The following is a 12,192-nucleotide window of genomic DNA, read 5'->3' on the forward strand; positions in this document are numbered from 1 at the left end:
ACTTCCAAAGCCTTAATAGGTAAAATGTTGACTGGATACAAAATTCTTTGTTAAAAGGACACTAGTTTTGTTTCCCCTAAAATGTTGTGCTCACCAACTGCTTTGAAAATGGTGCTTTTAAAAATTGCGAACATTCGTTATTGTTGTTAAAAATACTATATGATGACACCCAAAGAATCATGCTAACCAACGGATCCACCTGATTTCCAATCCCAGTGCAGACTGGGTTAAAACAACTCTCTTCCCCTTCCTCGCTGCAATACAGCACCTCGCCTCCACCAAACCTCGCCTGCTGAAGTGGAATTCTACTGCAGGAAGAATGGGAAGCAGTTCAACCTCTTGTCACCTCTATGCCAGAAGCAAGATCATCTCAACATCAGTTATTGATTTACAATATACTGGTAATACATGCAAACATAATGTGGCTAACACACAGAAACTAAGGTTCAAGTTATGGCCTGATACTGCATTCATCACTGGAAGCTCAAATGTTTAATTTTGTATCATTTGTGTTTTCTTCGTCTGTTTGTTAAAGCATTGTTTTTTAAAAATAGGATAAATCTGTGAATCTTTTTCCATCTGGTTGTGGTTTTGTTCTCTGTCATCCGAGCTGAAGTGATTTGCGTTTCTTCAGGAGTTGTATTAAGTGCTTCCTGAAACATTAGTCAGACATGCAAAGGGACCTAGTAATTATACCACAATGGGAATGGACAAATAAACAAACATCTTCCTGCCAAGTCTGATGGCTGATTTTTGGATGGTAATTTGGGCATCAGTCATGATTTCAACATGCTGCATGAAAGGAATGCTGAATGTTGGTAATGCTGTCAAAAATGAAATGATGTGACAACCTGTATTTGTTCCTGCACTGGTAGATTTGAACAAAACGTCCAATGGCCTTGTTTGAAAATAGGAAAAGATCAATCAGCCCTTTGAATCAATTTTGTTAATTGTATAGATCATATCTAAATGAAAGGAATACAAGGTTGCTGCAAAGATTTAAAGTTCATCAGAACTGTCTGTGTCCAGTGGAAAAAAATCTGTTAATGGCAACATGTTTGTGGTAGTAGCAGGGGGTCTTAAAAAAAATAAAGCTGATGTTGAACCAGTTTATTTTTAAGGGCAATAGTTCCACAGCTTAAAGAAAAGCAGTCATGTACAAGTGGAGGGAAGAAACAATGTAAAGTGGATGAAAAAATCATAGAAAAAATGAAAAGAAAAGAAAAACAGTCCCTATGAGACTGCTCCACTGTTCAATCCGATTCCATATGTAAGAGAGGACAGAAGGTATTTGGCAGTGGTCTTCATTTAGGTTGTTAGCTTCAGGTAAAGCTATAGGACGAGAGGTAAATTGACCCACCCAACAAATTGACTGAGTTGCAGGAGATAAAGTAGATGGCAGTGCTTAATTCATGGTGTCCTTTAAATACGAATGCAGTTTGGGTTACTACCTCGCCTTATGTGGCCACTAACCATGTATGACATCACCCTCACAAGAGTCGAGAAGATGGAAAGAACACTCAGCTCTTTTGTGAGAAAGTGGTTAGGTGTTCCTCGATGCCTGAGCAGCGTAGGCCTGTGCGGTCAGGGTGTACTCCAGCTGCCTCTCTCTAGCTTCACAGAGGAGTTCAAGTGCACTAAAATCAGACTAGAGATGACCCTGGCAGAATCAAGGGACACTCATCCGTGCTGCTGCCCCAATCCTGGCAACAGGAAAGAAGTGGACGGCTAAGAATGCGACACAGCAGGCAAAATATGCTCTCCACCAAGGCGACGTGGTAGGGCAAGTCCAACACGGAAGAAGTGGCTTGGGGCTTGGCGGAAAGGGACTTTGCTGGAACAAGGCATCATCACTGGAGCATCGGAGGTTGGTCGTGGCCGAAGTGCGCCGACAGGAAGAATCGAGTAGGTGTGCTAAGGCAGTGTCACAAGCTAAACAGGGCCAGTGGATGAGATGGGAGAGTGTGGAAAAGCGGAAGATCAGCTGGAAGGACATGTGGGAGATGGAGGCGAGCAGGATAAGTTTCCTCATTCGGGCAACCTATGATGTCCTTCCTAGCCCAAAAAATCTCAACCAATGGCTGCATGAAGATCCATCATGCCCCCTGTGTTCAACACCAGCCACGCTTAAGCACATCCTCACTGGGTGTAAAGTGAACCTCTCCCAAGGACGATACACCTGGAGACATAATCAAGTGCTCAAATGTCTGGCAGCGACTCTGGTAAGCAGGAGAACAATCAACAATGCCCTGCCGCCCAGAACAACCAACCCAGTTATGCCAATTGCCTTTGTTCAGGAGGGGGCACAAAGGCAACAGAAAAATCATCAAGGACCAGGTTTGGACAGCTGGAGGCAGCCCGGAATCGGCAGATGCAGGTGGATGTGGACCAACGGCTTACAGTTACATCAGAGATAGCCATCACTAACTTGAGGCCTAATCTTGTCCTCTAGTCTAGCGCATAGTGTATTTTGTGGAGCTCACAGTCCCGTGGGAGGGTGCTGTGCAGGAAGCCTTCGAGAGAAAGAAACTGCGATATACAGAGCTTGATGCGGAGGCAGAACAGTGGGGCTGGAGAGCAAAGATCTGCCCGGTAGAAGTTGGATGTCGGGGATTCGTGGCAACATCTACCGTAAAACTGATGAAGGACCTGGGGATCAGCAGACAAGCCCTTCGGCAGGCCATCAAGGAAACATCAAGAGTGGCAGAGCGGAGTAGCCATTGGCTCTGCTGAAGAGGAAAGACCCCATTTGGTCTCCCAAATAAGCCAGCTAGGCAGATGCAGAGGGGGGTGGTTCTGGGACCAATGTCCTGAGGCTACTGGAGACATCGTGGGCCCAATCAGCGAAACATCAATGAAAGTAGGTGCCCACTTGATAACTCCAGAAAAACAGAATGTGAAGGCTATGAAAATGCTCAGTTGCATTTTACTTGGTTGATGCTAAGAAATTGCTAGAAGAATGAGTAGCAAATCTAGGTAGTTGATAATTGAAGTGGTCTGAATTGGAAATGTTGATTGTTTTAATGGTTTTTGATGGTGTTGTAATAACAGTACAATTATCATTTACATTGGGCAGATCATAGATTTTCAGCAACTTCAGTTCAGTTGGTAGAAGTCCAAGAATGTAGATTTCTTTAAAACTGTGTAATATTTAGAGCTGAGCAATTGTATCAATTTATGAATGCTTTGTTCCCAGCGGGTTTCTTTCTGTGGCCACTATTGTTTGTCATCCAAACCATTAATGTAGATAACAATGTAGTTAACATTGTTAGTAGATTTGCCGATGACGCCAAAACTGGTGGTATGGTGATGAGTGTGGAATATCTAACTTTACACCAAGATCTAGATCAGCTGGGAGGGTGGACCAAGGAATGGAAAATTGAATTTATCTTTGACTAGTGGCACAATGACGCAGCGGTAGAGGTGCTGCCTTTGAACGTTCCCAGGGATGAGGATTCTAAAACTGGAAGGCATAGCCTTAAGGTGAGGGTTCTTGGTGGCAACTTTTTACTCGGAGGTAGTCTGTATCTGGAATGAGCTTCCAGAGGAGACTGTGGAAGCAAATACACTTATGAGGTTTAAAAGACATTGGTGCAGAGGCATGGATAGGATGGGTTTGGCGGGATATGGGCCAAAAACAGGCAAATTGGACAAGCCTGGTAAGCAACCTGAGCAGCATGGACAAGATGGCCCCAAGGGCCTATGACTATTTACTGCTTTTCAGTTCAGTATGCACATGCATTTTCAAGGCTTCCACGGCTTAACGCTTGATTATTGCAGCTGTTCATTAGATGTTTGCAGAACATAAACCTGCTTTTATGATGTGTCACACGTCCTGGGCACAGCAACACAGCTGAAATGTTAATTTCACATCCTTGTTCGAAAGTTTATTCTCCTTCGGGGAGGGAAAAAACGAAACTGAAAATGGAGTCAGTTCATTGCACCCTTGCTTTTGAAGCAGAAGGTTATGGGTTCAAGTTGTACTCTAGAGATATGTATTAGAATCTCAGCTGCTCTTCCAACATAATACCAAATGGTACCCCGACTAATCTCAATGACTTCTAGAAATTGTTCCTTTGAACTCTGACTGAGTGTGAGCCACTGCAACCGTTGAGTCTTGATTTCACCACAAACCTGCAGTCTGTTCTTGGTTCAAATTTGTGCTGTTTTGCAGGTGAACTCTTACTCGGATAGATTATCCCTCATTGAGTTGCTGCTTCATGTTTTTCTAAGCTTCCACTCTGCTTCCTGGCATTTTTGCATTCTCTATTGTCAATATGTGACCAGTTTCTTTTTGAGACAGATTAATATAAATAATCACAGTCTTCAAAAATACTCAATCACTCTCCTGTGCTTCATTGTTGGAATAAATGCATGACTCACTTAGGAGCAGTCCAACCTAACTATCAGGTAAAAGCATTGAAAGTGAAACATAATCTCTTTAAAAAAAATGAATACTATGTGACTAATAAATTAAAGGATTAAATTCGATAGCAGACCAGATAAATAATATGCCTATGCCCTGAGTTCAATTACAGGCAAAACTTGCTCCTTGCGTCTTTATTCATTTTGTGTAGTGGCAAGTAGCTGATTTATTATTTACATTTTTGCCTGTGGAGTACAATTGTTCAGAAGGACATTTTCTCTTCATTCATTTGGCCAAATTATTGAAAAAGCTGATTGCTAATAAAACCTTAGTACATGCTTGTTTCTTGGAGTATCATCTGCAAATGTCAGTTTGCATTACAGTGGATATCAGCGGTGCAGTGCTGCCGGAGCTCACCAGAGTGCTGCTCTGGCACCTCTGTAAAAATAAAAAGGCAAAATAAACAGCGGGGAATTTAACAGCAGCCACTCCGGCACCAGTGACATCTCCAGCACCTAAACAATTAGCACTGCAACACTGGTGGATATATCTTGAATCATGATGTCGAGCTCAAACAAGAATGGTGATTATCATGGCATCATTGATGAGAGTGAAATATTTGGATAGGTTTCAACCATCGTTGGTTCAGATACGGGAACAGCTGCTTTATTTTGCAGTACTAGCTCTCCTTATTCTGGTTCTAGAATTGTAAATTACTAATGAATTTGTAAAGAGGTTAAGGAAAACTGGATTTAGCAGCCTAAAAATTAGCATGGCCTTCCTAAATTGAAAGCGCCCAGCAGAAACAGGGTCTCGATGTGACAGCAGTGCTTGGCTAAAATAATCAGTGGTGAAATACAGGCCTGATATATCTTCAGTTTGTGAAACTTTTTTTCTACTAACAATAGCTGGAGGGGACTAAATGCTTGCAGAGTTCCGTATGGAACATTGCGCATGTCTTTTATTTAGAGAATTTGATGTTAAGTGCGGGTTATTGTGATCCTATGCCCTGTGATCTCCTGATTGATGGCATCTGCAAAAACTAGTTACTCCCCTTGCAAATAAGTGTTTTGTGATGTAGAACACCAAGTAATAATTTACCTTTGATTTATTTTGTCCTTTAACATTTTTTAATGAAGTAATCAATGTGAATCAATGTAATTATTTTTCTAGAACAATTCGAGTGTGGATAAAGAGGGACAGTGGTCAATATTGGCCGAGCGTTTACCACTCAATGACGTGTAAGTTTGCTTTTCTAAAAATACTGTGCAAGAATGCAGGTTTAGATTCTCTGTCTGAATTGATTTAAATTAAAGTTTAAGGCATAAAGCATTCTGTCCCATCAGTCAGTTTTCAAAAATATGAATTTGTTTTTGAAGTATTTTTGATTTGGTTTCTAAACAATTGTGGCCTCAATATCTGGCTTGTTGACTATTTTTCAGATAGAAATTGACCATGACAATCCAGGGCAGCAGGCTGAAAATATTTTGGAATATGTTTGCAAATGGGTCTTGAGGACCATCTGACAGTTAGGTTCACAGACACGGGTTTTCTGACAGTCTCGTTTTACTAGAGGAGAACTAATCTTGCCAAAGCTGCTGGCTATATCTCAACTAAGAGGAAATCCAGAAATACTCACTTGGGCCTCTGTCAATTTGTTTCTTATGTCCATTTTTAGAAACTGATTCAAGAACAACTTGAATTGATGAGAGGACTTTGTTATTCTTGCTACTCTAGTTAATATTCACATATCATCTTAAGTGCAAAATCTTTTGATTACTCACTCGACTACCTAAGAATGAACTTGTGGGTCCATTATTACAATTCTTGCTACAACCACAGGCTCATAAAATATGAAGTCTTGCATTCATATCTTGGCTGAGCCCTCTGTTATGTATTGCTTTATTATTTATTGTGGTATGGCGGTGCTGCCTTATGGCTCCAGCAGGATGTGTCCAATCCTAATCTCTGGTGCTGTTTTCCGGTGTTTGTACCCTCCTGCTGTAACCACATCTAATTTTCTGCCATGTTCGTTACCTGGTCTAGATTATCCCCTTATGTAGGTAAATAGTAAATACATTAAAAATAATTTGAGCATCTGAGGCAACAAGGCTGCAGATAAATAAGAGGAAGGATTGGAATTGGTGAGATATCTCTTTTGATGGCATAGACTTGATGGCCTAAATACCTTTTTGTATTAAATATCCCTGCTCCTGACCATGCAGCAGTTCTCCTTGATTTAATGTTCACTGACAATTTTATTGGCGGTGGTTTGCTCTTCAAAACTGCCATCATCTCTCTCTTTTAATCATCTCTTCCCATCTCATCTTTCTTTAAAAAATCTCTGCCCATCAGTCTTGGAATCGTATAATACTAAAAGAAGCCTTTCTGGTCATTTTCTGTCAGGGTTTTGAAAGGTTATCCAACGAATTATAGCCCCTTTATTCCACTATTCTTTCTTGCATTCCCATCTTGAAGCCCATTTTCTCATGGGTCTGTGAACATTTGGTGTAAATCTAAATTTTGATGCACACAATTGATTGTTGACTCGTGTATTGTAAGTGTATCATCCTGTCATGTTTCAAACAAAAACAACTGGTGTTGTCTCAGTGACATTGTGGAGGCACTGAAAATTATTGAACATTCTGCATGCGTCTGGATACATTGTTGCTATGACAGCTGAGAAGAAATAATTTATTGCCTCTACACATTCCCATGCCATACTTTGTTGTCTAATGTTGGTAAGTCAGCTATTCTGTAAGTCCCCGGTGACGAGATGCTGCAATGGATTTAACTTTTGGCTGCTTTGACCTGCCTTCTAGCTAGCAGGATGGTGTGCAGTTCCAAAAGGCTTAACTGAAGTTATGCTCATTCTTGGGCTGGTAAGGGTTTAAACTCAAACTCAAAAAGAAGAGAGAGACGTTTATATAAGCACTTAGTTTTAGCTGCTTGTGCAGACTGTGTTTATATCTGAGTGCTTTATCCATCTGATCAAACATATTTCTGAGTTCTTGTGCATGTTTTTCCAGACATCAGATAGGCAGCTGAATTTGAGCCATATAATTTAATTTAAGGTCATTGCTTTTATTTTTGGCTTTTCTTTTTGTTCCAAATTATGTCTTCTCTAAATGCAATCTATTGCTCCAATGTCGAAGTATAATGTCCAATTGCGCGAAGTATAAAAAATAAAGTGGATGAGCTTGGGGCTCAATTAAACATTGGCAAGTATGATGTGGGAATCACAGAGACATGGCTATAAGAGGACCAGGGCTGGGAACTGAATATTCAGGGGTACACAACGTATAGAAAAGACAGACAGGTGGGCAGAGGGGGTGGGGTCGCTCTGTTGGTAAGGAATTATATTCACTCCTTTGCAAGGGGTGACATAGAATCAGGAGACGTAGAATCAGTATGGATAGAAATTAGGAATTGTAAGAGTAAAAAGGCCCTAATGGAAGTTATCTACAGGCCCACAAACAGTAGCCTCGACATAGGGTGCAAGTTGAATCAAGAGCTAAAATTGGCATGTCGCAAATGTAATGCTACGGTGGTTATGGGAGATTTCAATATGCAGGTAGACTGGGAAAATCAGGTTGGTAATGGACCCCAGGAAAGGGAGTTTGTGGAGTGCCTCCGAAATGGATTCTTAGAACAGCTTATACTGGAGCCTACCAGGGAGAAGGCAATTCTGGATTTAATGTTGTGTAATGAACCTGATCTGATAAGGGGACTCAAGGTAAAAGAGCCATTAGGATGCAGTGATCACAATATGATAGGTTTTACTTTGCAAATTGAGAGGGAGAAGGGAAAATCGGAAGTGTCAGTATTACAGTATAGCAAAGGGGATTACAGAGGCATGAGACAGGAGCTGGCCAGATTTGACTGGAAGGAGGCCCTAGCAGGGAAGACGGTGGAACAGCAAAGGCAGGTATTCCTGGGAACAATGCAGAAGTTGCAGGATCAATTTATCCCAAAGAGGAGGAAAGATTCTAAGGGGAGTAAGAGGCACCCGTGGCTGACAAGGGCAGTCAAGGACAGCATAAAAATAAAAGAGAAGTATATCATAGCAAAGAAGAGTGGGAAGCCAGACGATTGGGAATCTTTTAAAGAGCAACAGAAGATAACTAAAAAGGCAATACGGGGAGAAAAGATGAGGTACGAGGGTAAACTAGCCAATAATATAAAGGAGGATAGTAAAAGCTTTTTTAGGTATGTGAAGACAAATGTGGGTCCCTTGAAGTCAGAATCAGGGAATTTATTATGGGGAACAAGGAAATGGCAGACGAGTTGAACCGGTACTTTGGATCTGTCTTCACTAAGGAAGATACAAACAATCTCCCAGATGTTCTAGTGGCCAGAGATCCTAGGGTGACAGTGGAACTGAAGAAGATTCATATTAGGCAGGAAATTGTGATGGGTAGACTGATGGGACTGAAGGCTGATAAATCCCCAGGGCCTGATGGTCTGCATCCCAGGGTACCTAAGGAGGTGGCTCTAGAAATTGTGGATGCATTGGTGATCATTTTCCAATGTTCTATAGATTCAGGATCAGTTCCTGTGGATTGGAGGGTAGCTAATGTTATCCCACTTTTTAAGAAAGGAGGGAGAGAGAAAACGGGAAATTATAGACCAGTTAGTCTGACATCAGAGGTGGGGAAGATGCTGGAGTCAATTATAAAAGACGAAATTGCAGAGCATTTGGATAGCAGTAACAAGATCGTTCTGAGTCAGCATGGATTTACGAAGGGGAAATCATGCTTGACTAATCTTCTGGAATTTTTTGAGGATGTAACTAGAAAGATTGACAGGGGAGAGCTGGTGGATGTGGTGTACCTCAACTTTCAGAAAGCCTTCGACAAGGTCCCACATAGGAGATTAGTGGCCAAAATTAGAGCACATGTTATTGGGGGTAGGGTACTGACATGGATAGAAAATTGGTTGACAGACAGAAAGCAAAGAGTGGGGATAAATGGGTCTCTTTCAGAATGGCAGGCAGTGACTAGTGGGGTACCGCAAGGCTCGGTGCTGGGACCGCAGCTATTTACAATATACATTAATGACTTGGATGAAGGGATTAAAAGTATCATTAGCAAATTTGCAGATGATACAAAGCTGGGTGGTAGTGTGAGCTGTGAGGAAGATACTATGAGATTGCAGGGTGACTTAGACGGGTTGTGTGAGTGGGCGGATGCATGGCAGATACAGTTTAATGTGGATAAGTGTGAGGTTATCCACTTTGGTGGTAAGAATAAGAAGGCAGATTATTATCTGAATGGTGTCAAGTTAGGAAAAGGGGACGTACAACGAGATCTGGGTGGCCTAGTGCATCAGTCACTGAAAGGAAGCATGCAGGTACAGCAGGCAGTGAAGAAAGCCAATGGAATGTTGGCCTTCATAACAAGAGGAGTTGAGTATAGGAACAAAGAGGTCCTTCTGCAGTTGTATAGGGCCCTAGTGAGACTGCACCTGGAGTACTGTGTGCAGTTTTGGTCTCCAAATTTGAGGAAGGATATTCTTGCTATTGAGGGCGTGCAGCGTAAATTCCCGGAATGGCGGGACTGTCATATGTTGAAAGACTGGAGCGGCTAGGCTTGTATACACTGGAATTTAGAAGGATGAGAGGGGATTTTATCGAAACATATAAGATTATTAAGGGGTTAGACACGTTAGAGGCAGGAAACATGTTCCCAATGTTGGGGGAGTCCAGAACCAGGGGCCACAGTTGAAGAATGAGGGGTAGGCCATTTAGAACGGAGATGAGGAAAAACTTTTTCAGTCAGAGAGTTGTAAATCTGTGGAATTCACTGCCTCAGAAGACAGTGGAGGCCAATTCTCTGAATGTATTCAAGAGAGAGCTAGATAGAGCTCTTAAGGATAGCGGAGTCAGGAGGTATGGGGAGAAGGCAGGAACGGGGTACTGATTGAGAATGATCAGCCATGATCACATTGAATGGTGGTGCTGGCTCGAAGGGCCGAATGGCCTGCTCCTGCACCTATTGTCTATTGTCTAATGTCCCTTATAATGGCTAGTATGCACATTTATGAATATATATTTTCCGTTCAACCTTCTTCCCAAGTCTATTAAGGAGAGGTGTGATCGTTTTCTCTCAATACTGCATGGTGTCATTATCGGCTTTCTATAACTATCCATATTGTATCCACTTCCGATAATTTCATTTCATCAGGTACCTTTATTGTTCGGCCGACCACTACCCATAATTAAACTAATGGAACTTGCACAGTATCCAGTTGTAAATGAATACTAGAAAATATTTTAATATTTGTTAGGCTAACAAAGCATTCACTTTATTCAATTTGGAGGAGAATGTGTGTAAACCTAATTTTCCATAGTCAGGTCGTCTGGAAGCCCCAGTACTGTGGGATTCGTTTGATATCTTGCCTCTCCATTCATCTTTCAACACAAAACAGTGCAGCACAGGATGGTTGTGCTGAACATGATGCCTAGCTGAACTGATCTAATCTGCTTGCACTTGATTCATATACCTCTATTCCCTGCATTTCCAGGTGCCTATCCAAAAGCCTATCCTAAATCCCGAGATGCTGCCTGACCTGCTGAGTTACTCCAGCATTTTGTGAATAAATCGATTTGTACCAGCATCTGCAGTTATTTTCTTATCCTAAATACTACTATCATTTCTGTCTCCACTACCATCCCTGGTAATGCGCTCCAGGCCCCCACCATCCTCTGTAAAAAAAAAAAAAAAAATGCAGACAGCATTCTGACAAACCTCCTCTGGACCCTTTCCAAAGCTTCAACATCTTTCTCGTAATGGCATGACCAGAACTGCAAAGAAACCTAAAGTTCAACACCTCGCACTTGCTCAAATTAAACTCCATCTACCATTTCCCTGCCCATTTCTGCAGCTGATTTATATCCTGCTGTATCTTCTGACAGCCATCCTCACTGTCTGCAACTCCTCCAATTTTGGTGGTGTCAGTAAACTTACTCAGCAACCCATTTATATATGTCACAAACAGCAGAAGACCCAGCACAGATCCCTGCGGAGCTCCACTTATCACAGACCTCCAGCCAGAATATCTACCTTCCACCACAACCCTCCATATTCTATGACTAAGCCAGTTCTGAATCCATACGATCAAGTCATCATGGATCCGTATATCTTAATCTTCTGGATCAGCGTACCGAGCGACCTTATCAAAAGCCTTACTAAAATCCATGTATACAGCATCCACCGCACTACCTTTATCTATCTCCTTTGTCACTTCTTCAAAAAAGTCAATCAGCTTAGTAAGACATGACCTGGCACGTACAAAGCTGTGCTGGCCATTCCTAATTAGCCCATTTTCTTCCAAATGGGAGTAAATCCTATCTCGAAGAATTCTCTCCAGTAGTTTCCCTACCACTGATGTGAGTTCCCTGGATTCTCTCTACTTCCTTTCTTAAAAGGCCACTCTCCAGTCCTTCGGTACCTCGTCTGTAGCTAGTGAAGATACAAAGATCCTCATCAAGGCTCGCACAATCTCCTCTCTCGCGTCCTTTAACCTTGGATAAATTCAAGACCCTGGGGACTTATCCACAACATACAGTTTGAAAACCAAGATTATTAGACGTAAGGAGATTTGAGGGATATGATGCTAATGTGGAAAAAGAGAGTTAAGGTACAGGTCAGTCAATATCTAACTGAATGACATTAGTCTTCAGCAGTGGAATGTTTGTACTATTTTCTAAAATACTATTAAAACATATTTGATATAATGCAATTGATACAAGATTTGCACATGGCTTTTGCAAATACCTGCACCACATTCACCCAACCTCAGAAAAGATAGTTGCAACGTGAGGT

The 12,192-nt window shown here is 41.7% G+C and overlaps 1 protein-coding gene across 3 annotated transcripts in view; it reads left to right on the plus strand.

Moving 5' to 3' along the window:
- Nucleotides 1-12,192, plus strand: part of wdfy2 (WD repeat and FYVE domain containing 2) — a 38,233-nt gene that overhangs the window by 1,853 nt on the left and 24,188 nt on the right. For all 3 annotated transcript variants that reach the window (XM_078409444.1, XM_078409445.1, XM_078409446.1), the window contains exon 2: nucleotides 5,540-5,607. In XM_078409444.1, the coding sequence (XP_078265570.1) occupies nucleotides 5,540-5,607 (68 nt within the window). The remainder of the gene's footprint in view (nucleotides 1-5,539; nucleotides 5,608-12,192) is intronic.

The sequence above is a fragment of the Rhinoraja longicauda genome, chromosome 12 (genome assembly GCF_053455715.1).
Source record: "Rhinoraja longicauda isolate Sanriku21f chromosome 12, sRhiLon1.1, whole genome shotgun sequence".
Lineage (NCBI taxonomy): Eukaryota > Metazoa > Chordata > Chondrichthyes > Rajiformes > Arhynchobatidae > Rhinoraja > Rhinoraja longicauda.